Genomic DNA, 26,003 nt, shown 5'->3' on the forward strand with positions numbered 1-26,003 from the left:
TAGAAGTCTATAAAATAATGAGGGACATAGACCAGATAGATAGTCAATATCTTTTCCCAAAGGTAGGGGAGTCTGAAACTAGAGGGCATAGGTTTAAAGTGACAGGGGAGAGATACACAGCAGGGTTCAGAGCTGCACTTTTTTCACAGAGGGTGGTGATTGTCTGGAACAAGCTGCCGGAGGTAATAACAGAGGCAAGTACAATTTTGTTTTTTTTACAAACATTTAGACAGTTACATGGGTACGATCAGTAATAGAAGGAAATGGGCCAATCACAGGCAATTGGGACTAGCTCAATGGTTAAAAAAGGGTGGCATGGACAAGTTGGGCCAAACGGCCTGTTACCATGCTGTAAACCTCTATGATTTTACTGGCTGTAAGATTGAGTGAGCATCAGATTTTAAGTCTTCTATGATTTGCACCACATTTCTTCTGCATTGCTTGTTATAAAGGCCTCCCATTAATTTATTTAGTGTTCTCTATATTAATATTTTTGTTGATATGCTAAAACAGGTTCAGCTATCCACACAGCAACAACCCAAATTAAAACCGTCTATATTCTAGCCAAAGGAAACCCTTTTGAAAGAGGAGCTTTGTCTTGTGAGGGTATTAATGTTTATTAGTACAGTGAATATGGGGGCTTAAGGACCAATATGAACAAATTCCTGCTCTTTCAAGCAACACATCCCCACAGTGATCTGCCATAAAAGCTAAACAGCATGATACCACATTTGAATTTATTAGCATTCTAAAATTTATTCCGAACTGCAACATGTTCCCAGGTACAGCTTTTGATTTTTTTTTGACCTTTTTCAAAAATATTGTACCACTCGATCAACCAGAAGACATTGCTTGAAAGAACTCACATAGGCTAACTTTCTCAGAAAATTCATCAAATGTAAAATAGCCCAAATGGCCTCTTACAATGCTATAAGCTACTGATTCTACACATTATCTGAACTTGCACCTTGGTTAAGCAATTTTTGTTGTTTAATATGAAAGTGCATGGGTTGTTTCTATCTTTTGTTCTGTATTGCTGGCAACTGACTTGTTATTGCTCGTATCTGTGTGAAACCTAGCATTTTCACCATCATGGAAGCTCACCTAAAATTCTGCAAGTGCAATTGACCTAATCAAAGTCAAATCTGCACTGATATACCTTAGGAGTATTAGTGTTTAGGCAGTTAACCAATTAAGTAATTTTTATAGAAAATGTTATACTATCGTTGCACTTTCCACACAGAAATGAAACTGTTTTCTATCAGCATAAAGTATTCTTAGTCAGGATATTTACTTCCCTGTCATTGTTGACTATCTGATAAAAACTGCTACTGATCAACAGATGTCTGTTTATCCTATACCTTTCATTTCTATTTACAAAATATAATCGATTAATTAACATTAATTAGGTAGTTGCTGTTTTTTTTTCCCCCTAACCAACTTCAAAACTTCAAATGTCTTAAGTCTGAATGTTAGCACAATAATAATGAAGGATGGTAGATAAATATCATTAAGTGGCAGTATAGCTGACCACACAATGCCGCTAATTTTTATTGGTAAATGTATTAACCATCACTAGTGTGCTTTCAGACAAAGTATCACCATGAGGGGTAAAACTCACTTAAATAAGACATGTTGCCATTCCATAGTACAAAACAAGAAACAAACTGCTTGACCCATTATATATGTAGAACACCACCAGTGGTGAAATCATCTATGCAGTTTTAAGTTAGAACTGCTCTCACCTGTTTAGGAGCACATTGGAACCTCCACATTTGAATTACAGCTCTTCAATTCACTGCCAATTATTCATCAAGTTGACTTGGCTGGAGCCTGCAGTGACATGGCTAACAAACTTGGAAGAACACTTTGCATTACAGGCCGACTTGATCGGTCATTCAGACAGAGTTAAACTTGTATTTTTTATAAATACTACGAGTGCCACAGTTAAGAAAGCAGAAGTGGATCTAGTCTTTGCTGAAAATTAATGCAATATTGACATTTTTTTCTATCCCTCCTACTTAATTCTCAATAATTACAAGTAAATTCTACTTACTCTCTCTCCTTCTCCGAGAGCTTGTCTGTGATGTTGTCCCTGATCGTGGACCTGGAACCTTTCTGGATGATAGGATACCTGAGTGGCACTTGCAGGAAATAGGAAATCATGAGCACCAGATGGGCTGTGTAACCCAAGGCAACTGCAATGCTCCCTTCATCCTTTGCTTTAAAAAGAGAGAATAAAAAGAATCAATAGTTAAGTAAACATTAACAAGTACAATATATTGCCAAAAGTATAGATTTACCAAATGTTTTTAAAAAAGCATCTCCTACCCTTCACTCATTCTTACTAGGGAAAATTGTTAACCACCATTCAAATGTCATTTGTGTATTAATTTGTGTTTAATTGAACGCAAGTAATTGGAATTGATTGAGACCTCCTATAAAAATGGAGGGACTAAAATTGTGGTTCTTGGGTTAGGAGGGCTATGCTTGTAGAGTATAATTCTGTAAATAAATGTGTGTGTAAAGATTTGCAGTGCTAACAACTGTGCCACCATGTCACCCATTGTACTACCATGGCACCCAGAACATCAAAAACATCAGACCATCAAAAGAAAGAAAACTTAAGGTTATTTGCATTGAAACCTTCAGAGCAAGTTGCCTGTAACGATTCTTGCTTCCGCAAATAATACTTTACACCATCAGGCAGGATCAGCGATGCAATCAAACTGGCTGTTGACTCCAGAGCCCTCATACTAATTTTTGTACAAGGCACCTCCAAGGCCATTCTCACAATAAGAATGACATAATGCCTGGAGATTTCCAGGTTTCAAAAGGTGAGCTACAAGTTCACTACATTCCAACCATCATTTATTTTATACTATTTCTAACTGGTAAACCTGAACAGTGGATGGCATATTAAAAGATTATACAGTATCATGTCCTATAAACAGCACCAAGATTGTCTGTGTTTTTATATGGTTGGATGAGGAGGAATGCTAGACTGAACACCAGAATGTTGGAACCTTCAAATCATGTTATGGGGATATTATGTCTGCTTCAATTTCTCACACTGACAAAGAACATTAATGCATCAAAAAAAAAAGCACCTCTGACAATGCAGCATTCCCTTAAAATTCACTGGAGTGCCAATTTAGAGAGATTGTGCACTCAAATATTGGACAGTGACTTGAGCCTATGTGACATGAACCTATTTATTCCTAACCCTTAGACAAGTGCTGACCTCCAAGAGGAGCTTAACTGGAAAAGTACCGGCCATTTGGAAGTAATTTAACACATTGGACAATATGCTTTATTATTTTATTTAATAGCCAGGGAGCCAACCAATTGCTTCATTAGTGGCTAGATGGAGCTCTTTAGCCTTCATGACAATGCTTGACAAACAGTTATTGTTTGTACTGCACCACAGCTCCAGCCTGGATGGTCCTCGTGATCCCACTCATGTTTGGTGGTTGCAATGGGTCCTCGGCCAATCTGGTAACATTTAAAAGGGCTCAGCGTCGCCATGGGTGGATAAGCAGTGGGGTCTGGTGGATGTTTTGTCCTGCCAATCCTCCTGCCATAAGTTGTCAGCTGTTATCCTTGGCATGATGGGTTTAACCGTATGGAGTGGCAGGAGGGAAGACGCACTGTTGGTGGGTTGAGCAGGTTACTGAACAAGGACACGACTGGGTTTCTGGACTATAAAAAGGTGACTCAGGTGCCAGGTAACAAGTGCATTAGAATAATTCACCACAACTCGGTTCTACAGCACAAAAGCAGAAATAAATTATTTTCTCATTTAAAAAAGCATACAGCCTGAAAGTTGTTCTTCAGCAACAAGACCCGCTTCACAATATAAAAATAAAATCCTGCAGATCCTGCAAATCTGGAATAAAAACAGAAAATGATAGAAATATTCAACATATCTGGCAGCAGCTGTGGAGAGAGAGTTAAACTTTCAGGTCAATGGACCTCGCTATTGTTTCATTGACATGAAATATTAACTCTTTCTGCCAATGCTGCCAGAGTATTTCCGGCACTTTCTATTTTTCTCCCACCAGAGATCAACTTAGCAGAATGATTCAACTCCACTTTTTACTTCAACATTCCCGTTAAGGAATTTGATTGGGTTTGTCCTCTTATAAAGGGACACATAATACCATTTAGGTTTTAAATAGGACGTTATACATTTCATAAATCCTTTATGGCATCAGTTGAGTAACAAGAATATACAGTTCATCCTCCAGCATCTGGATGGATTTGTGGGAAAATTTAATATGTTGGTGGGTACCTCACAAGGGTGGTATAAAACAGCAATGGCCTCCAGGGTATGTAAACTCACATTGTGTCTTTTTCCAAATAACTTTGTCTTGTAAAGAACTAGGGATCAAAAAGTAACTGTTGAAGTTACTGGAAATCATTCAAGCAATAACAATGTTGACTGACAGAAACAATTCAGTAGATATAAAAATGTGTTGCCTAATCTGACCATCTTGAGTTTGCTCAAAACCTGTGGAACATTGCAGCGATCTAATTTATTAGGGAGTTTTAGAAGACATTTGAAAAGTTCCACATTTCAGGTTTGTATTGTCTAACTGAAAACAGAATAGAAAGCAATAGGTAACGATGAATAGAGAAATCTCTGGATGGGGGCACTGATTAGAGGAATCTTCCTTAGGTCTCCTGTTGCTCACCTTATTCACAAACAGAAATACATGGGTAACATTTGGTCTGTCACACAAGCAAGCAGCCCTAATTGCATTAACATGCCCTGTGCCTAAATCCCTTTATCCCTCTATCTAGTTAAATCCCTACCATATGGAAGGCTGCACTTCTGGTAACCTAAAACTGTTTTATCCAAGCTACATAGCTAAGTGTTGTACAAGAAAGATTGATGATTTTAAAAGGGAGCTGGGCCAAATAAGGCAGTGAGCTGAGGGGTGAAAGTTGGATTTTAAGTGCAAGGGCATGCAAATTATAACAGAACATAAAACTCATTTACTTATTAGCAGAGATGGAAAATCAAATCAGCGTGAGTGACTTGTATAAATTAAAATCAAGTTGAACTAAAATTAGGAAACTTTTGGAATGCTGTGGCAGCTTTGGATGTGCAATTTTAAGGAGGTATGAGACGGAAGAAAAGATTCAAAGAGCAACAAGAATGATTCTACGTCATCAACATAAAACATTAATGATTTTTCTGTACATTGATGCTTCCAGACCTCCCTATTGTTAGCATTTTTTATTTCAGGTTTTAAGATCGATTCTGGAACTTGGAGCTTAAGGTTAAGCAGAGAGTCTTGAAATTAAATTGACCTCTATTACAGAATAGATGAACAAAACACAGGCAAATGGATTAAAAATACTGGGAGCAATGATCATAATTGGAAGTAGATTATTTAACTGGTTAAGAGCAACAAACTAAAGGATGAGTAGAAAATTCAGCTGCAAAGACTTGAAATTAGAGTTACTTTCTTATTTTTCTAGGTAGAGTCCATATAAAGAATTTAATCTGGTTAGAATTCCGTTAGAGAAAGATAATTTGCACTTACGTAGCGCCTTTAATAAAACTTCCAAGGCACTTTTCATGAACACTAGGCCATGTTGGGAGATATTAGGACAGGTAAACAAAGCTTGATCAAATAGGTAGGTTTTGATGCAGCTTCTTACCATAGAGTAGGAAGGTAGAGAGGTGGAGAGTTGTAGGAAAGAATGCTAAAGCTGAAGGTTGAGACAGCTGAAGGCTGGTGGAACGATTAAAATTAATGGCTTATTTCAGAAAAGTCTTTCCCGCTCCACATTCTTCCCTCCATCCTCTTTTCCTGTCTCCATTTCAGGGAATACTACTGATCTTGTATGGTTAGACGCTGAAATGAAACAAACTAATTTGACTCAATATCAGAGAATGCAAGTGAGGAGGGTTATTCGCCAGATTCTGGTGCCTTCATTCAGAAAGACCCTACAATTACCCATGGTAGTATCCAAATTATTGCAGTGTTTTGTTTCACTACATCACCCATTCTAAGCACATGTAAAGATTCCCCTGACATCAGTTTTAAATTTCTCATTTATTAGTTTGAAAATGTCCCTTACCCTACAGTCTCATTTACATAGCACCTATCACATCCACAAATCCCAAAGTGTGGAATTACATCTGAATTGCCATTAACAATATCTTGTAGATGAAATATTGATCAAGAACCACCTTTCTGTATTATCTTGTTTATCTCCAAAACCATCTCTCTGTTGTCTTCTTTTTAAGCTTTAATCCAGCATCTCCAGTCTTTGCTTATGCTCAGACTGAAGTGATCTGCTTCAAGGTGTGTTTGAATTAAACATTTCAAGTTGCATGTTCTGTGACTGTTTACCCAGCTTCCCCTTCCTCATCCCACTCCTCTGCCCCATTCCAAAATTGGTTGTGACTAAATCAATGACAATTATTGTGGCACTCTCAGTGAGAAACAATTTCAAATTAATTGTCAATTTTCAAGTTTTCCTTTTCTACACAACAATTTAAGGGCATACTTTTTTTTACTCAGTGGACTTGAAAGAATGTATACGCAAAACAATTTTCTTCCAAAACACAAATCTTTCATCTCTGATACTTTCAGAGTTGTCCCCAAATGTTCCCAGGCTTAGATCCTGAACCGAAACTAGCTGAGCGGGATACATTCCTTGAGAGAATAAATCCTTTCTTGATTCATGCACATTCATTTACACAATGCAAGGTTAGGATTTGGAATAGCCTGCCTGATTGGATGGCGTATACACTTTCAAACAGTGGCCTTCAAATATCCCTGGTATATGGGGAAAGAAGAGGGTGCTTCCAAAGGAAAGGGTCACATCACCCTTACTTCTAACTGCTTCTCTCCTTTTTCCTAGCCTTTGCAGACTCAAAGAGCCAAGTGGTCTCTCTGTGTGGAACTATTCCATGATTCTCACTTACTTAAGCAAACAACATTCCTTGTGGGTCCTTTACAGATTTCTCAACAATTTACTGATGAAATTAGTCATTAATCCTTTAGTGAGAATGTTATTACATATTAAGTGTAGAGTCTGGCAAGATTCATACTAGAGTCCAAAAAACCAATTCAAAGAACCACACTTTCACATTCATATGTTAAAGTGTACTATAAACAATGAGAGATACTGGGTGTATTCTTGGGTTTCAAATGACAAGCTGTTCAAACTCTACATGTAACCCAAAACTCCTAGGTTAAGATTACAGCCACATAATCTTTTCCAGGTACTCGTTATTCTCCTTTTTATTACCGCTGTATTTCTTGTAATAACTGTTTTGCGTGTCTCTTAGCCAGCATTTTGTCAGTGTTCTCCCGAGAGAAATTATTTAATCTAGCACTGACACTCTGCACGGTAACTTCTTTCCTCCTCACCATGATCTGCACAAACTGATTGCTTTCAACTCTGGGACTGGACTTTGCATCCGGAATTGATTGATGAGAAAACCTGCCCACACTGCATCTTTTAAAAAGCAGCTGCTGTAAAATGGAAACAGTCTCTCTCAACTCAAGCAACGAGAAACTGCAGGTTAAGAAAAATACACTTTCTTCAAAAAAACCTGCAACAAACTCAAGTAGAATTGAAGCATTGGCTATGCCCAAAATGGCACATTGGGATAAGCGAGTGGTTTGGACTCCATCTTCCAAACCATAGCTCAAACGACATCCAAATCAATAAAAATTATTTCCAAAATGTAACAAAAAGGAAATAAATAGTGAACACAATCTGGACTTTTCTATTCCATTCACAAACTTTTTTCTAATGGCATCTGTGTTCTGGGTTCTTCAACTATGGAAAACACACTGAATAGTGTTAGTGGCTAAAGTTTTATTTAACAGAATTTATTTAAGTCACAAGTAGGCTTACATTAACACTGCAGTGAAGCTACTGAGAAATCCCTCCAGTCACCACACTCCAGTGTCTGTTCAGATACATGGAGGGTGAATTTAGCATGGCCTATGCACCTAACAAGCATGTCTTTCGGGCTGTGGAAGGAAACTACAGCACCTGGAGGAAGCCCACGCAGACATGGGGAGATTACATGCAGACAGTGACCCAATCTGGGAATTGAACCGGGTTCCTGGCGCTGTGCTCTGCCAATTGTACAGTGCGTCAAGGTTATCGGGGAAATTATAATCTTCAGAAGTTATTGACTTCAAAGCATGCAACAGAAGCATAATCAAATGAAATTAACCTATTTTTTAGGTTGAATCCATGATGGAATATCTGTACATGGTCTGTGGAAGGCGAAGGTTTGCTACTTTTTATTACTGTTACCTATGGTGGGAAGATGAAGACTGCCAGCCTGGTTAAGCTCATGTGCCTGACAGATGTACCTGAGTTTTCTGTGGAAGGTCAATAGTCTTTTGATTGAAATTCTGGAACCTGGGTGGGGATCCAAACTTTTTTTTCTAAAAAGCAGAATGAAATATCCTTCTCGTGAAGTTTCCCCAAGGGAAACTTTGGAAAGCATTTTAAAGCAAGTCAAATTATGAGACAGTGTAAAGAACCTGCAAACAGTCATTGCAAAATCAATCTGAAGTTAAAGCCCAATTCAGTCAGTAACAAATGCCAAATGAGAAGAGACATGGAAATTAAGGTGCAAAAAGTGACCAATTTTCTCATTTTCCCAAAGGGGCATAACACTACATTCCAACCAATGCAGAGAGCAGAGCCTTTACTGGACTTCACATTTTTGTCTCTCCACATCCTCCCCCTCCTAATTATCCAACCAGTTTAAAATATTTTCTTTGTTCTGGTCGCAACAGAATTTAAAAACTTTTCAAAAGAAAAGCAAAGAGAGAAAATTGCAATATTTAGAATCTCACAAAGCTACGATTTAGAACCGCACTAACTGCAAAATTTTAATAGCACATCAGGAGGAAAATTTGTTTCTTTCCGTCATATTGCAGAAACTCAGGGAAAACATCAATATATTTATTCTACTAAAAAAAGTCACTCCCATCATTCACTCAACGATTAATTATAACCTAGAAATATTTTATCAAGGTGTAGAACTAAGGGCTTTTGGCATATTTCTTTTCCCATGGCTGAGAGTGCAACTAAAGATTACATAATTCTTACAAAAGACAGACAAAATCTGGTACAATCAGTAATAGGGGTGAAGATTGCTACCATAAGACATAGGAGCAGAATTAAGCCATTCGGCCCATCAAGTCTGCTCCGCCATTCAATCATGGCATAATACCTGATTTCCTTATTAATCAAAAACCTATCTACCTGTCTTAAAGACACTCAATGACCTGGCCTCCATAGCTTCTGTGGCAAAGAGTTCCACAGATTCACCACTCTCTGGCTGGAGAAATTCCTCCTCATCTCTGTATTAAAGGGTCGTCCCTTTAGCCTGAGATTGTGCCCTCTGGTTCTAGTTTTTCCTACTCGTGGAAACATCCTCTCCATGTCCACTCTGTCCAGGCCTCGCGATGTCTTGCAAGTTTCAATAAGATTTCCTCTCATCCTTGTAAACTAAAGAATATTTAAAGGTCTAAAATCAGTCTTTTTTTATTTTCTCTTGCCCCTTGAATTCTACACAGTCTCCTTAGCAGGATGACAGTTCTGTGGGCTGGCAGCCTTCATCACTCAAGTCACAATTTGCATGAGACTTGACAGTACACTCAGGAAAGCTCATTCTGATTCTGCCATTACCCAAAGCAAATTCTGAAAATCTTTCCTGTAGGAGTTGGCTCATGGTTATTAGGAAGAGGAAATCTGGCCGATTTCTTCTCCCTTTTTTCCTCCAGGATCAATTATTGCACCCAACAAATTGCCAGAGCCAATACTAGACCGGGAATTCAATTTAGGATTTCAAGGCTAGACATAAAACACTGCATGGCGGCACGGTAGCACAGTGGTTAGCACTGCTGCTTCACAGCTCCAGGGACCTGGGCTTGATTCCCAGCTCGGGTTACTGTCTGTGTGGAGTTTGCATGTTCTCCTCGTGTCTGCGTGGGTTTCCTCCGGGTGCTCTGGTTTCCTCCCACAGTCCAAAGACGTGCGGGTTAGGTTGATTGGCCATGCTAAAATTGCCCCTTAGTGTCCTAGGATGCTTAGGTTAGAGAGATTAGTGGGTAAAATGTGTAGGGATATGGGGGTAGGGCCTGGGTGGGATTGTGGTCGGTGCAGACTCGATGGGCCAAAGGGCCTCTTTCTGCACTGTAGGGTTCTATGATTCTATGAATAAATTTTAAAAGCTGCTAGACAGGAGGGAGACGGGGAGGGAGGGCACAGGGACACATGACCTTATTTCTAACTGTCTCCCTATTTTACCAGCTAGCTTGGACTCTAATTTGTAACTGTATCTCCAGTTCATCAGCTGACTTATGTAGATGACCCTTATTCTGTGTAATCATGAACCAAGGTTATAGTAGAACTAGGAGACAAGGTGAACCATCTGGATCAAGTACTTTTCACATCTATAATGACATTATCTCAGATGACAACAACAGTGCTAATACAAAACAATACAGGTTTTGCTACTTCCAAATGGCACTGGGAGGGATTATCAAAGAAATGATTAGCAGTGATGTGCCAGAGAAGCCTCAACATCCTGATTTCACACTATCTTGAATATGTTTCCAAATAAATCTCTCAAAAATAAGATGTACCAACTCTTGGTGCTGCAAGATTCTTTTTGTTGCTGATTGTACGAAGCAATCCATTACAACCTTGTGTGCACATGACTGCTCTGACCTAGAATTATCTGGGCACTCAGTTGAACAGGTAATACTAAAAGGCCACATCATCACAGGCAATGGAACAGCGGGGCTCCCGTTTAGATCGGATGGATTTAAATTCCAATTATCATTGGCATTCAATGGATGAGTTTCACCAAATGTCAGGGGGGCCCCACTCCTGATGATGGAGCACTTCCTCAGTGAAGAGGAAAGCTGACTCACACACGCAAAGCTTTGGCAGGGTAACCAAGGCAGGCTCAAACAGCTTACTGAACATGTGGAGCAGAGTAAGGCGAGGGAGGGAATAAAGGCAAATGACAAACTTACAAGACAACAGAGAAAATGCTGGAAAATCTTGGCAGGTCTGGCAGTATCTGTAAGGAGAGAAAAGAGCTGACGTTGAGTCCAGACGACCTTTTGCCAAAGCCAATTGTCGGGGAGCAAAAGATCATCTAGACTCGAAATGTCAGCTTTGACAAAGGGTCATCTGGACTCAAAACGTCAGCTTTTTTCTCTCCTTACAGATGCTGCCAGACCTGTTGAGATGTTCCAGCATTTTCGTTTCTGGTTTCAGATTCCAGAATCCACAGTAATTTGCTTTTTTATAAGACAAAACATTTATCTGTGGCTTTCCCCAAATATTTGGATTAGAAATGCACAATTTGGGATCCAATTGTTAGAAATGTAAACACAACATAGTGTAACGCAGTGACATAGATGAGATCATTTGGGTTGATTCCCAGTCATGTTGCATTAGGTGGTAACCAGGATGGCAAAAGAAAATTCACACGAGGTTCTGAGCCCCAGTGATATTTCTTCTGTTGAGCTTTCCAGCTGTATACGCATACCTGCCGAAACAAGACATCTGACACTCACTTTCCAGGCCTAAAGATAGGAACAACTAGTAGGCCATTCAGTCCTTTAATACTGTCCTGCTATTTAATTAGATCATGGCTGATTTGTATCTGAACACCATCTACAGACTTGACTCCATGCCCATTGCTATGAGTTGAATAAAGTTTATTTGATCATAGTATCCAGAGCTTTTTAATAGAGTATGGTAAATTCCCATTACCCTTTTTAAAATAGTTCCCCCTTGCTCTGGACTGCACCCGCCACAAGAAATCTAACCCATCAAGTACATCAGTGTGGAAGAGTCCCTAGCATGTTTCCTCGAGTCAGAAGCAACTCCACTGGCTAGATTATGTGAGCCAAAGGATGACTACCACATCTCCAAAGACAGGCTCCATAGCAAGCTTGCTATCAAAATCAACAGGGAGCCAATATCTGTAAGTAAGGCTTCAAGATGACTAGGGTTCAGAGTTGATGCATGGGATATCTTCACTGCCAACCCTAATGCCGGGAGCGAGCAGTCAGGAGGGTGAGGAAAATGCAAAGGGAAAAAAGAAATGACCAGTCGGTGGGAAAGAGGCACTGCTGGAAGGAAAAAAAATCAGCCAGCCTCAAGTCCATGTGATTCATCTGTGCCAACTGTGGTAGGGACTGCCACTCATCTGTCAGCCTCTAAGGCCACAGCAAACATCATTCTATATGTAAGAGACATACACCCGAGACACAGTCCATCACTTCCCAAGGCAGACAGATGCCTAACTAACTCCACTAAATTCTCTAATCAGATTAAACACCTTAATATTTAGGAATGGTAACAGAGTAGCATGAAAATATGAAAGCAGTCAGTGGAATGACATTCCACTGACTGCTTTCAAAAACAAGCTGGAAATAAAAACATCGACTTTTTGTTTATTGGCACTGTTTACACAATGAAATTATATTCATATTTTGGAAGCAGTAAAGGATATTCAGCAGTGTTAATCAGCAATTTAGTTAAAAGAAACCAATCTTCGTGCTAGTCTCCCAACAACTGTCAAAAATGTAATCATCACTCCCTCCCGCCACACTTTGTAAAAAGCTCAACAGTTCCAGCAGACTATTGCTACGGGTTATCAAACAAACTGACAGATTGACTTAAGAACTTGTTTTTCATCAAAAGAGCAGAGAAACAGGTTCCATAGTCAACTGACCCACAAACATATTGTGTGCAGCTATCAAGGAATCATAAAACAGGTTGGCATAAAATATAGCCATTCAAGCCATCAAGTCCGCAGTAGTTCTTTTATAGAAGTCAGTACCACCGACCCGGTCTTTCCTCAACCTCAGCAAGCTTCGTTCCATCAAGTATTTGTCCAATTTCTTTTGAAAGCCACAGAGTCTGCCATTTCCACCACCCAACCAGACATTCCAAATTCTAACCACTTGTTGCATAAAAAGCTTTACCTCTCATCTTTGGTCCTTTCCTTAATTGGCTGAAGTCAGTGCCCTCTAGTAATCAACACTTCAACCACTTGAAATGCATTTCTTTACTTATTATCCAATCACTGCAGGATTTTAAACACCTCCAGCAAATCTCCTCTTAGTAACTAACACCCTCCTTCCATTCTTAGATTTCAGAAGTGCCCAACAAATCAGTACTAATCTTAGAGGTAGTCTTATAATTTTTAACAACTGACAGGATATCACAAAATAAAGTTCGTTTATTCGTGTCACAAATAGGCTTACATTAACACTGCAATGAAGTTAGTGTGAAAATCCCCTAGCCGCCACACTCCAGTGCCTGTTTGTATACTGAGGGAGAATTTAGCATGGCCAATGCACCTAACCAGCAAGTCTTTTGAACCATGGGAGGAAACCAGAGAACCTGGGGGAAACCCACCCTGACATGTGGGGAACATACAGACTCCACACAGACAGTGACCCACACAAGGGATCAAACCTGGGTCCCGAGTGATGTGAGGCAGCAGTGCTAACCACCGTGCCACCCCAACATAAATTTGTTTGCATTTTGGATTTCTGGTTAGGACATGAATACTCCATATCCAGAGCAATGCATTTGCTGGTCAGAAATAACAAGAGGTACATCTTTTTCCAATAGTCTCAGAGAGCCTTAGCGTCCATTTTACTATCACCAGATCAGCAAATGCCTCAAGGTTATGGGGAGAGGAGAGGGAAGTAATCTGGACACAAATCCGGCTAGGCTGGATTTAAAGCCAAGTACCTGAGTTAAAAAGGCAGCAATAAAAAAATGCAGATGGCACACAAAGCAGAAATAAAAACAGAACATGCTGGAAATACTCGGCAGATTGGTCAGCATCTGAGGAAAAAGAAAATGTAGTAAATTTTCAGATTTTCAGGATCCTTCACTTTCTGACCTGCTGAATATTTCAAGTATTTTCTGTTCCTTTTTCAAAGGAAAGTGTCGATATCAATCAAAACTTCTTGATGAGATGGGGAAGATGAGAGGAGAGAGAAGAATCCTTGATGATTGTGAGCAAAATTATAAACTTGTTCAACCCAGATCTCTATACTTCTTGCTCATCAAGAATTATTCCTGACAGGAGCACAATAAAAAGGGGGATTATGTTGAGAATCACGTACAGCACACGTTCGGATGGCATGCTTAGATATTCATGGTGACTTCTTTCAGAGAGACCTCACTGAGCACTACAAGCTGGAATCAAGGTGACTGCAGGCTACCTGAATGAATGGATAACCGAAATGATGCAATGTTTGACTCAAGAGCAAAATACACAACACCAAATTGTTAAACTGGCTCAATTTATACAAAATGTGAATTGGTCGTCTTATCTGGGATTCCAATGCCTTTGCTCGTCAAATCCAGGAATATATTTCAGGAAAAGCTTCTGGTTGCAGAATGTAATAAAAGAAAGGCTACCCACAAATGTTGTTGGGTGATATGTATTAAAGATGGTGTACATCTGAGAACTAACTGTGTTGAAGTTCATTCTCAAGTATATAGCTGTAAACATGGATTTTAGCACTCACCCTTGCAACCCAAACAGCAGTGAAATTTAGGTCAAACAGACACTCATCAAAAATGATTAATCTGGCAAAGTATTTTTTTTAAACATATAAATATCTGGTTGGGAATGAGGCAAGTACAGATTGAGATGAGATGGTTTACATTTCCATAACCTTGGCCAGGGCAAACGCATAAAACCATCTATTCCAGTAAAATGAACACATATAACAATTTAATTAAAGTACACAAAATGAACAGCTTGGAACAATTGTCAAGCCATGGTTAATCAAAGCGTTCAAGATGTCAAGAATATGAAAGTAAAGCTTAAAAACAAAACTTGTCTTTATACAATGCTTTTCACAGCCTTAACACATTCAGAAGTGCTTGCCAATGAACTATTAATCAAGTATAGTCACTTATAGGAAATGCAACAGTCAATTATCTGCTTTTAGTGCTGGTGGTTGAGGAATAAATATTTGTGAGTAGTGCCATGAGACACTTTACAACCCCAAGAGGATGGACATCTTCTGAAAGATGGCACTTCCATACTATGCAGCAGCTCCTTCAATACTACAACTGAAGTCTCAGTCTACATTTTGTGCTCAAGGCTCGGAGCAGAAACTGATTCCATTGTCTTCATCTCAAAGCAGGAACGCTATCTACTGAACCAAGGCTGCCATCGCCATTGAGTCAAGGCTGAATGAATCATTAAGGTTTAGTGATTGCTAGCAGTAACTGTCAAAAATATTGAGTTCACTGAACCAGCATTACATTTGCTTCAACCAGTGATATCACAGAAGCTACATCGTTAACTTTTAACAGCAGCCACACTAAGTATTTTAACGCCTTTTACTCCTTATGGGGAAATAATCACAGTACATCTTTTCATGAAGCAAACATCCTTCCTGTAAAATTTAACAGGTTAGAGTTCCAAATACAAAGGGAAATGTATGCTCCAGGCAATGACTTTTAGTTGCTTGGTAGTACAGAACTTGAGCATTGTTCAGAAAGAGAGACATGCAAGGAGTTTATCTTCTTGCATGCAAGACTGCTGTTGAGGAGAGGCTAAACCAGTTAGGATTATATTCACTGGAGTTTAGAAGAGTGACAGGAGATCTCATAGAAACTTATAAAATTCTAATAGGGTTAGGCAGGGTAGATTCAGAAAGAATGTTCCCAATGGTGGGGAGTCCAGAACTGGAGGTCATAGTTTGAGGATGAGGGGTAAACCTTTTACAATCGCGGTGAGGAGAAATTTCTTCACCCAGAGGGTGGTGAATGTGTGGAATTTACTACCACTGAACGTTGTAGAGGCCAAAACAATGCGTTTTTATGACATATGAAATAATATCAAATTTCATACGGAAAAACAGTTTATCGTGCATGAGAAAGGGAGATGGGCATTAGTTGGCAAAGTATGAGCAACACAGTGACACAGTGGTTAGTGCTATTGTTTCACAGCACTAGGGACCCAGGTTCAATTCCAGCTTTGGGTGACTGTGTGTGTGGGTTTCTTCCTATATTCCAAGGATGTGTGGGTTCAGTTGATTAGCCGTGATAAATTACCCTTGGGTGTCAAGGGGATTAGCAAGATAAATGCGTGGGGTTATGGGAAAAGAGTCTAGTTGGGATTGTTGCCAGTGCAGGCTTGATGGGCAAATGGCTTCCTCCTGCACTGTAGGGACTCTGATTCTTAGTCTGCTCTGAACGGTCAAAACATTGCCATGGTGAAGGAACTGGGAGCTTCTGTCTCCCCATTTTTAGTTTATTCATACAAGATGCCAAGTTCATAGGTTTCCTATGAACATATGTAACTTCTAGCAAGCATGTGCATGCTACATTGTGAGCCTGGTCAATAACCTTAAACCTTTGGGATTATTCAGCAAGTGCTGTCCAATTGCAGAATCAAATCTATCAGATATTATGCGGAGTTTTGAAAGCACGGGTTGGCTGAGTACAGTCAGTGCTCTACCTATTGCAAACAGCCAAAGGAATGTGCTGTTTGATAAAATCTGCCGATCACTGCGACGTATGGCCTACGTGCTTGGCATTGCACCATACCACATTGTTCGTGTGTGGTAGGCAGAGTCTTTTTGGCTCAAAGGTAGCATTCTGTTAGTGCAAAACATCATTTGTGTTGCTGTTGTGTAGTAGAAGCATGAAACAGCCAGCTTCATCGGTTGTTCAAATTTTTGAGATATTTTACCTCCCAGGATAACATGGCAGACTTTTCAGGACTGAAAGTGGTGGCCTTAGTGAATGTTTTTGCACGATTTACAAGCAAGCAATAATCAAATCAGAGCAGCAATTATCCAACAGGAGTGTGTTGCTGTGTGCTATTTCACTATCAAGTTTGCATGGTGACTTGTAGTAAAGCTGAAAGGATTCATCCTCAAGGTTCACAATCAACAGCAACATCCCATCTCCTACAGCATTTCTTCTCAGCATATCCAAGGCATACAAAATCAACACTGCATTGCTCCCCATCTTTTAATTACTGATCCTGCATAACAGGAATTGGCCTGTTTGAGCAAGTTGCTATAACCATGTACCATGCCGGCTTGGAAAAACATCACCCTTCCTTCACTGTTACTGGGATCTTGGAATTCCTTCCTTAACAACATTGTGGACTGCAACAGTTCAAGGTGGTGCTCACCACCACCTCCTTAAGGGCAATTAGGATGGGCAATAAATTTTAACCTTGAAGACACCCAAATCCCATACAAGGAGGAATGCTACAGGGATTGGGATGAATTGCTGCTGATAGTGACTAGCGATGGCTGCAACACTTCACATCTATAATCCCTTTCGCCCCCACACCACCCATATTATTATGGTGCTCAAAGGAGAGATACTTGTGTTCATACCAAGTTAAGTTTCACAACTGTTGACTACTTGAGTAACAGGAAGCATTTAGGAAAAACATGTTGTTTAAAAGCATAGTGTGTAATTACAAATAAACCTGGGATGCCAGGTATTTGAGACCATTTTGATGTGGTTTCCTCAGTAAGCTAATAAGCAATTTGGTGGTTTGGCTTTGAAACCACACCCACCAAGTTGGAAGGCATCTGATCCCAGCCTGCTAACTTCACAATCTTGTCCTCTGCTGAAACGCCACATATTGAGCCAACTCACTGCATGACAATCCCAAGAGATCCAACCCTCATTCCAAAATAGTCAAGAGCAGCACACGGAGGTAACAATCGACCAGCCATATGACAGTTGGTTGCAGATGTGCGTGAGTGTAAGAAAGATAAATGTTGAGGTAGCATGCCATCAGATCCCCTGGAGATTTCAGCTTCGCACTCAGCCACATCCCCAAAGATTCAGTCTTGATTTGGCTGCCTTCTTCACTCAACTCTAATCTCCCCCCACAATCCCTGTCTTCTGTTCCAGATTCTACCACTCACTTGCACTTTTTCCAGGAAAATTACTGCATTAATAAAACTTTGAATTAAATATAATTTCTGCTGCTGGAGGACCATTACAACTGCACAGCTTATTACAGTACAAAATGATTGTAAATATTTTAAAGAAATAGAATCATGAAAGGGAATATAGAAAGGAAGTGAATTATGTTTCAAAACATTACAGGTATTGTTTAAACTGCACAGTTTAAAAATTGCAGATTAAAGGGTGTAAAATTGACAGCCTAATTTTTAGTTGTGATGTTTTGTGTGATCAAACATCACCATAGAAGGTAATTAATGTTGAGAGAGCACATGGGGAAGCTTTTGAAATTCCATAGATGCCAGTGTATAAGCAAATCAAGCTTCCAAAACTTATGGTAAAAAATGCAGATGACTTGGGTGTGCAGAGCATAAAATATGAATTGCTGGGTTGCCATTTTGCAAACTGGACAAAAATATCACATGAAATTCACATCAAATTAATGTGGTACCATGTATTGAATAAATTAGTTGTACAAAGATACCTTTAACCACAAGAGTGTCTTTGGTACCCAACATGGAGTTCATTCAATTTATGAGCTACTTTGGCTGTGGCATCATGAGGATGCCTCTCTGAATCAAATGTGACATTTTTCGTTTCATCTCCCTCCACCACAAATCCTCTCCCTCTGATCTCCACTGATTTGGATATTCTGCATTACTTCAACCATCTGATGAGTTTGTGTTTTAGTCACAGCCCACAACTTGATGACAAAATCCACACAACATCAAATGGGGCATCACACGCAACTTTCTACTCTCAAGGTTTCTTGTAAATCAACACCATTCACCTGGTGCAAACAGGGTCTCTGAGTAGTTTGCTGAGATAAATACCCAAAGTTTGAACAAGGGACTTCAGACCCTCTGGCATGACTACAATGTGGATGAGAGATTTTCATAGGTACCTCACCGTTATTTGGAATCCGAACATGTCTCAAGCTAATAAGCAGCAATCTTAATGTAGGCCACTGGGACATTATTGATGCATCCATCAGGACGGCACAGTGGTTAGCACTGCTGCCTCACAGCTCCAGGAATCCAGGTTAAACACAGAAACTAGAAGCAGGACTAGGCCTTTTGGCTCTTCAAACCTGCTCCGCCATTCGTCTTGATCATGGCTGACCACTGAATTCAATGTGATTCCCCCCCACCTTCCATATTTCTTGATCCTAGCCCCGTGAGTAACCCCAGATATTGACCACGACAATCCATCTAACCAGCACATCTTTGCACTGTGGGAGGAAACCAGAATACCTGGAGAAAACCCATGAAGACATGGGGAGAATGTGCAAGCTCCACAGTCACCCGAGAACGGAACCGAACTACTACTACTACTAATCCTAACTACTTTGCCACCATGTCACCTGGGTGAAGAAATTTCTTCTCAACTCAGTTCTAAGGTTTGCCCCTTACCCTCAAGGTCTGACTGAGTTCTGGACTCTCCCACCACTGGGAATATTCTTTCTGAATATTAGAAATACGAGACTGCCTCTCACTCAACTAAATTCCAGTGAATATAATCCTAACCGACTGAGTCTCTCCTCATACGACAGACCTGTCATCCCAGGCATCACCTTCATCATACTCCATCACAAAGACAAATTCAGGTGATAGTCCGTGTGGAATGTGCACGTTCTTCCTGTGTCTGCGTGGGTTTCCTGCCACAGTCTAAAGGTATGCAGGTTAGGTTGATTGGTCATGCTAAAATTACCCCTTAGTGTCAGGGGGATTACAAGGGTAAATACAAAAGGGTATAGGGCCTAGATTGGATTGTTGTTGGTGCAGACTCCATGAGCCAAATGGGCTCCTTCTGCACTGTAGGGATTCTGTAGCTTCTCTGATCACTCCATTCTCATCCATTCAACCTTTATCATAGAATCCCTATAGTGCAGAAAGAGGCCATTCAGCCCATCACGTCAGCATCAACAACAATCCCACCCAGGCCTTATTCCCATAACTTCTCATATTTACCTTGGCACTAACAGGAAATTTAGCATGGCCAATTAACCTAACCTGCACATGTCTGGACGGTAGGGGGAGACCGGAGTACTCGGAGAAAACCCATGCAGACATAGGGAGAACGTGCAAACTCCACACAGACAGAGACCAGAGGCCAAAATTGAACCCGGGTTCCTGGCGCTGTGAGGCAGCAGTGCTCACCACTGTGCAGCCCACTGTCAGTTGCAAAAGCCCAACAGGGAACCTTTATGTTCAGCATGATCCTAACTTTGAAAATTACCAGAGACTTTAATGTTGTTCCTTTGGCCACACAGACGGTGGTACTATACTGAATCTTGTCTTGTGTTCTGTGCTTACAGTACAACGGTTTTCAAATCTTTCTCCTCTGCAGCTGCTAGCTGGGCATAAGAAAATTCATGGGCATTTCTTCCATGTTGCTGGATACTCCTGTTTTAGCAGCTGTTAAGAATTGCTAGAAACTGGTAATTTTAGCAGCAAGGCTTTTGGTAGGCTGAGGAATCTTGTCTAATGCAATGCTAGAAATCTTTGTTCAGTAAAGCAGCTACACCAATTAACTGTTGCTTTGAAATCTTTGTTGGGCTCAGGTTTTGATTTCGCACACTTATATGCAGAACTACACACCACACTGTTGGTGGCGATGAATTAATTGAGACTTTTTTTGTGGACCCATTCAGATACATGCTTTTCAAAAGCAGGCCGGCAGTTAGTCTGTGTTTGCATGGCACATTCTGCATCTTCTTCAGGATCGATTCCATCTTCTACTCTCACACCACTTTTGCACAAACAACTGACCCCCTCACTGCAACACACTTAGTTGACGAGTTAACAAATGTTATGACTTTTAAAACCAGCTTTATGCTTCATTTTGTTGGAAGACTCATTTTTCTTCATCACATGCTACACAAGGTCTGCTCTGCATGGGCATGTCTTAAAATTCGACATCTTCAGGGAGGCATAGTGGTCAGCATTCCTGCCTCTCAGCACCAGGGACCCAGGTTCAATTCTGGCTTCAGGTGACTGCCTGTGTGAAGTCTGCATGTTCCTGGTGTCTGTGTGGGTTTCTTCTGGGTGCTCTGGTTTCCTCCCACAAATCCAACTGCAGGTTAGCCATGTTAAATTGCCCCCTAGTGTCAGGGAAGAATAGCAAGATAAATATGTGGGGTTACAGGAATAGGGTCTGGGTGGGATTGTTGCTGGTGCAGGCTTGATGGGTCAAAATGGCCTCTTTCTGCACTGTAGAAATTCTAGAACACAACCCTTTCAATCTGCTCGATCCCTTATGTTGTTTTGGGCAGGTAAAACATGCATTTGTGTGGCAAAATAACTATGGTTGATCACTAATAGGAGTATAGAGCTGGGGATGAAAGAAATGGTGTGAGGATTGTCTTGTACGAAAACCATGACTTCTGGGGCTGAAAAATAGGGTCAACATATCTACAGTTATGTATCGTTTTATATTTAGGGCATTTATGAGGGAATATTACATGCTAGAATTCTAAAAATATTGCATTACTAATTGAGGTCGGTAAGGGCTTCGGTCAAGTCACCCAAACAACCTGATGGCATTGGAATCCTCCCCAGCTGCATCTGCATTGCACATTCCCATCCATCAGGAGGAATAACACACAAACAGGACACATGTTGCTTAATCCATGACCCGCTACGATGGGCAGTCCAAATAGCAGGCCTGTAACCATGTCATTTTACAGTTCAAAATACTCGCTTCCTCCAGACATGAAGGGAGTGCAACATCTATCATCGTACTGGCGAGTATTTTCTTTTAACACTGTCCTCTGTCAACATAATTTGGCCTCACAAGATGACCACTGATGCCCATTTTCACATGCTCACTGGGTCACGCAAGCACAGAAATCCAACGTAACTGCTGGAGCCCGCAGCCTGGAACTCAAAGTGGCAAAAGGGGAAAGAAGGATTTGTAGACAGGAAATCAAAATCTTTTCCTTATGGGATATTTTACTGCTGTCATATTGGCTAGTGATTCTGTCTCACGATCCCAGTAATGCAAGTGGATTGTAGGCTGCTCTGAGTGTTAGACAAGGCAGGAATATTGAGAAAGATTTTAGAAACACTGGCTGTGGTAAAATATCCCATAAGAAAAGGATTTTTAGTTCCCCATTTACGATTCCAACTCTCAAGTCCCTGTAAAAGGAGTGTCCAAAATTCCAGTGTCAATTCAGGATAGAAATTTGCAACAATTCCTACATTAGGTACCAGGAGGGCCAGTGATATGCATGGCCCTGCTCCACAGTGCCCCCTACACATATGGCGGTTAGTAATCTGTGCTGGTCATCAGCATACAACTGCACATACATGGCATTGGCAGCATATGCAGCTTCTTTCAATTCAACATTAAACAATAAGAGGTTTGCACTTCATATAAATTCCAGTGGTAGTTAGATTTTAAAATAAAAATGGCAGAAAAATCGACGAAGCAAACATGTCTACCCCTGTAAATCAATTCCAAGCACAGCTTTAAGGCAATACTACAGTAGGTAAGTTAAAATGTGTTTATATTTTGGTTGTGAGAATTTAGATGACTGATGGAGAAATTCTCCTCCTAACAGCGGAAGGCATGGTGGCACAGTGGTTAGCACTGCTGCCTCACAGCACTGGGGGCGTGGATTCGATTCCTGGCTTGTGTGGAGTTTGCATGTTCTCTTCGTGTCTGCATGGGTTTCCTCCGGGAGCTCCAGTTTCCTCATATACTCCAAAGATGTGCAGGTTAGGTGCAGTGGCCATGCTAAGTTGTGTCTTAGTGTCAGGGGACTAGTTGGGGTAAATGCATGTGGTTATTGGGATACAGCCTGGGTGGGATTGTGGTTGGTGCAGACTCATAAGAACATAAGAAATAGGAGCAGGAGTAGGCCATCTAGCCCTTCGAGCCTGCCCCACCATTCAATAAGATCATGGCTGATCTGTCGTGGCTCAGTTCCACATTTCTGCCCTCTCCCCATAACCCTTAATCCCCTTGCTTATCAAAAACCCATCAACCTGCGTCTTAAAAATATTTAGCGAGGCAGCCTCCACCACCTCAACGGGCAGAGAATTCCAGAGATTCACCACCCTTTGAGTGAAGAAGTTCCTCCTCAACTCCGTTCTAAACCGCACCCCCCTTTATCTTGAGGCTGTGTCCCCTAGTCCTACTGTCCTTTCTGAGCGGGAAGAGTCTCTCCACCTCTATCCTATCCATCCCATTCATCATCTTATACGTCTCAATGAGATCTCCCCTCATTCTTCTAAACTCTAACGAGTACAAGCCTAGTTTATTCAGCCTCTCCTCATAGCTCAACCCCCTCAACTCCGGTATCAGCCTAGTAAACCTCAATGCATCAAATGGCCTCCTTCTGCACTGTAGGGATTCTATGATTAGAAGCGCATTTGGATGATGTGAGAAAGACTATATGAGCTTGAGGTTGAATAAATAGCATTTAAATCTGCTTCCTCCGAACATAAAAGCACCAATAAAATAGCAACATTATTCCTCAAGGATATACTGTAACTTTTTCACAAACAGATTGCCAACAGAGCACTTTAAGAATTCAAAGAACTTTTCTCAACCTAAAAATGCAACCTTTTTTAAATGAAGACACCACAAAAATAAAACTTGCAATTTATTAAAAATAAAAGAAAACTAAAAATTATCCCAGTCTCCAAACCTCTTTTCCTCCACCATCCATAACTCCCCGCACAACTTTCCAGTTTGATTGCTCAAGTGTCTTGTGTGTTGATTCAAAAGCCAATTTTAAATTTTCTACATCAAATATGAAATTCCACTCTGGACACGTCCAGCTTGTGTGTATTAGGAACAACTCTGGCCCTGGATATTTGTAAGGAGGATGTAGGAAATGAATCACAGGTGTGACACAAGTAAAGACAGGACTAACTTTATTGGGTTAGAAATAATACAAAAGAACAACGAGTATGTTGACTTTTGAACTAATTCCATAAAATGAGTGTGTGAGAAGCATCGTAAGCACTGCATCAATACTGTCAACTTCTATTATTAACCTGGATCTAATTACTATCTAATTCCTTTTGAAGTCATGCTTTGTTATTCATAAGAAAGATAAATCTAATTTTCAAACATGAATCTGACGTAGAGGAAATCCGATGAGTAACACGCTGAAAATGCAAACCCACATTTCTTTGAGAATTTTTTGTCTGCGTTGCAGCAGATGTGAGAAAGTTTTTTTTAAACAAAAGAATGGGCAAAGCAACAGCATGCTCAAAGAATCACTGGAGGAAAGTTGGAGCAGCCATTATGTTGACTTCCAACACAATGTCATTGCTTTAATTGTTGAGAAACTGAATTGAAGGGACCCAGTGTCAAGGGTAGCATGAACAGTTCAAAGTGGATTGAGCACAAAAATAACTGGTGGTATACACTGAATAATTTTGTGCCTTTAGCATGTACTAACTTACAGTCCCTTTGCTTGTACTCGTTAGAGTTTAGAAGAATGAGGGGAGATCTCATTGAGACGTATAAGGTGATGAATGGGATGGATAGGATAGAGGTGGAGAGACTCTTCCCGCTCAGAAAGGATAGTAGGACTAGGGGGCACAGCCTCAAGATAAAGGGGGGGCGGTTTAGAACGGAGTTGAGGAGGAACTTCTTCAAAGGGTGGTGAATCTCTGGAATTCTCTGCCCGTTGAAGTGGTGGAGGCTACCTCGCTAAATATTTTTAAGACGCGGGTTGATGGGTTTTTGATAAGAGAGGGGATTAAGGGTTATGGGGAGAGGGCGGGAATGTGGAACTGAGCCATGATCTTACTGAATGGCGGGGCAGGCTCGAAGGGCTAGATGGCCTACTCCTGCTCCTATTTCTTATGTTCTTATGCTTGGGGAACTTCAGTTGGCTGTGCAGTTGCAGCAGAGATTGTTTGGGATGTGAATATTGCCAATTCACTATTTACTGCATTTCCATGATTGACATGCATGCAGTAAGGAACTGGAGTCACATGTAGGCTAGGCCAAGTAGCAGCAGCAATTTCCCCTTCCTGAAAGACATTAGCAAATCAATTGCGTTATTATGAAAATCTAGCAGCTCGCAAGCTACCATGAAACAATGGGGATTTTTGTTAAGGACCTTCAGTCTAGCATGCACTTGAAAGCAATTTGCAATATTTCTTTGATGTTCTCTCTGAGCGAAGTGTGGATTAGGTGCATTTGACCTGAACAGGTGCCGGATTGTGATGACTAGGGGAATTTCACAGTCGTTTCATTGCAGTGTAAATTTATGTATTACTTGTGACTAATAAATAAACAAGCTTTTTTTCTTTAGAGTACATTATTCTCTTGTGGTCAATCAGAAATTAAGTGCTCAGAATTTGTACCACCTTTCGTTCATAATATGTTATAAAAACGTACATCACTTACACTTTGGTAACATGGCCCTAACACATCCCGGTCACTGCTCAGCCGTGCATTTAACGTAGCTGACTATTCTAACACTCTCCTGGCCACATTCCCATCTTTCGGCCCACTTGAGTTCATCTAAATCTCTTCCATATTGTAACTCACAACAAGCATCATTCCTCCATCACCCTTGCGCTTGGTGGCCAACATTGGTTCCAGTCTCAGATTTAAAATCTTCTCGCTTTCAAATCCATCCACCGACACCACCCATTCTATCATTATCTTCTGCAACCCTACTAAGTTCACTGCAAGAAGTCTCACAACACCAGGTTAAAGTCCAACAACTTATTTGGTAGCAAAAGCCACTAGCTTTCGAAGCACTGCTCCTTCATCAGCTGAGTGGGATTTCAGTTCACAAACAGGGCACATAAAGACACAAACTCAATTTACAAAATAATGGTTGGAATGCGAGTCTTTACAGGTAATCAAGTCTTAAAGGTATAGACAATGTGAATGGAGGGTTAAGCACAGGTTAAAGAGATGTGTACTGTCTCTAGCCAGGACAGTTAGAGAGATTTTGGAAGCCCAGGCAAGTCGTAGGGGTTACAGATAGTGTGACATGAACTCAAGATCCCGGTTGA

The 26,003-nt window shown here is 40.6% G+C and overlaps 1 protein-coding gene across 1 annotated transcript in view; it reads right to left on the minus strand.

The window, feature by feature from the left end:
* The window catches only part of uvrag (UV radiation resistance associated gene), a 320,344-nt gene that overhangs the window by 131,166 nt on the left and 163,175 nt on the right, over positions 1–26,003 (minus strand). Inside the window, exon 12 of the mRNA XM_080197696.1 lies at positions 2,057–2,222. Within this exon, the coding sequence (XP_080053822.1) occupies positions 2,057–2,222 (166 nt within the window). The remainder of the gene's footprint in view (positions 1–2,056; positions 2,223–26,003) is intronic.

This window comes from Carcharhinus amblyrhynchos, chromosome 10 (genome assembly GCF_965287045.1).
Source record: "Carcharhinus amblyrhynchos chromosome 10, sCarAmb.v2.hapA, whole genome shotgun sequence".
NCBI classification, from domain to species: domain Eukaryota; kingdom Metazoa; phylum Chordata; class Chondrichthyes; order Carcharhiniformes; family Carcharhinidae; genus Carcharhinus; species Carcharhinus amblyrhynchos.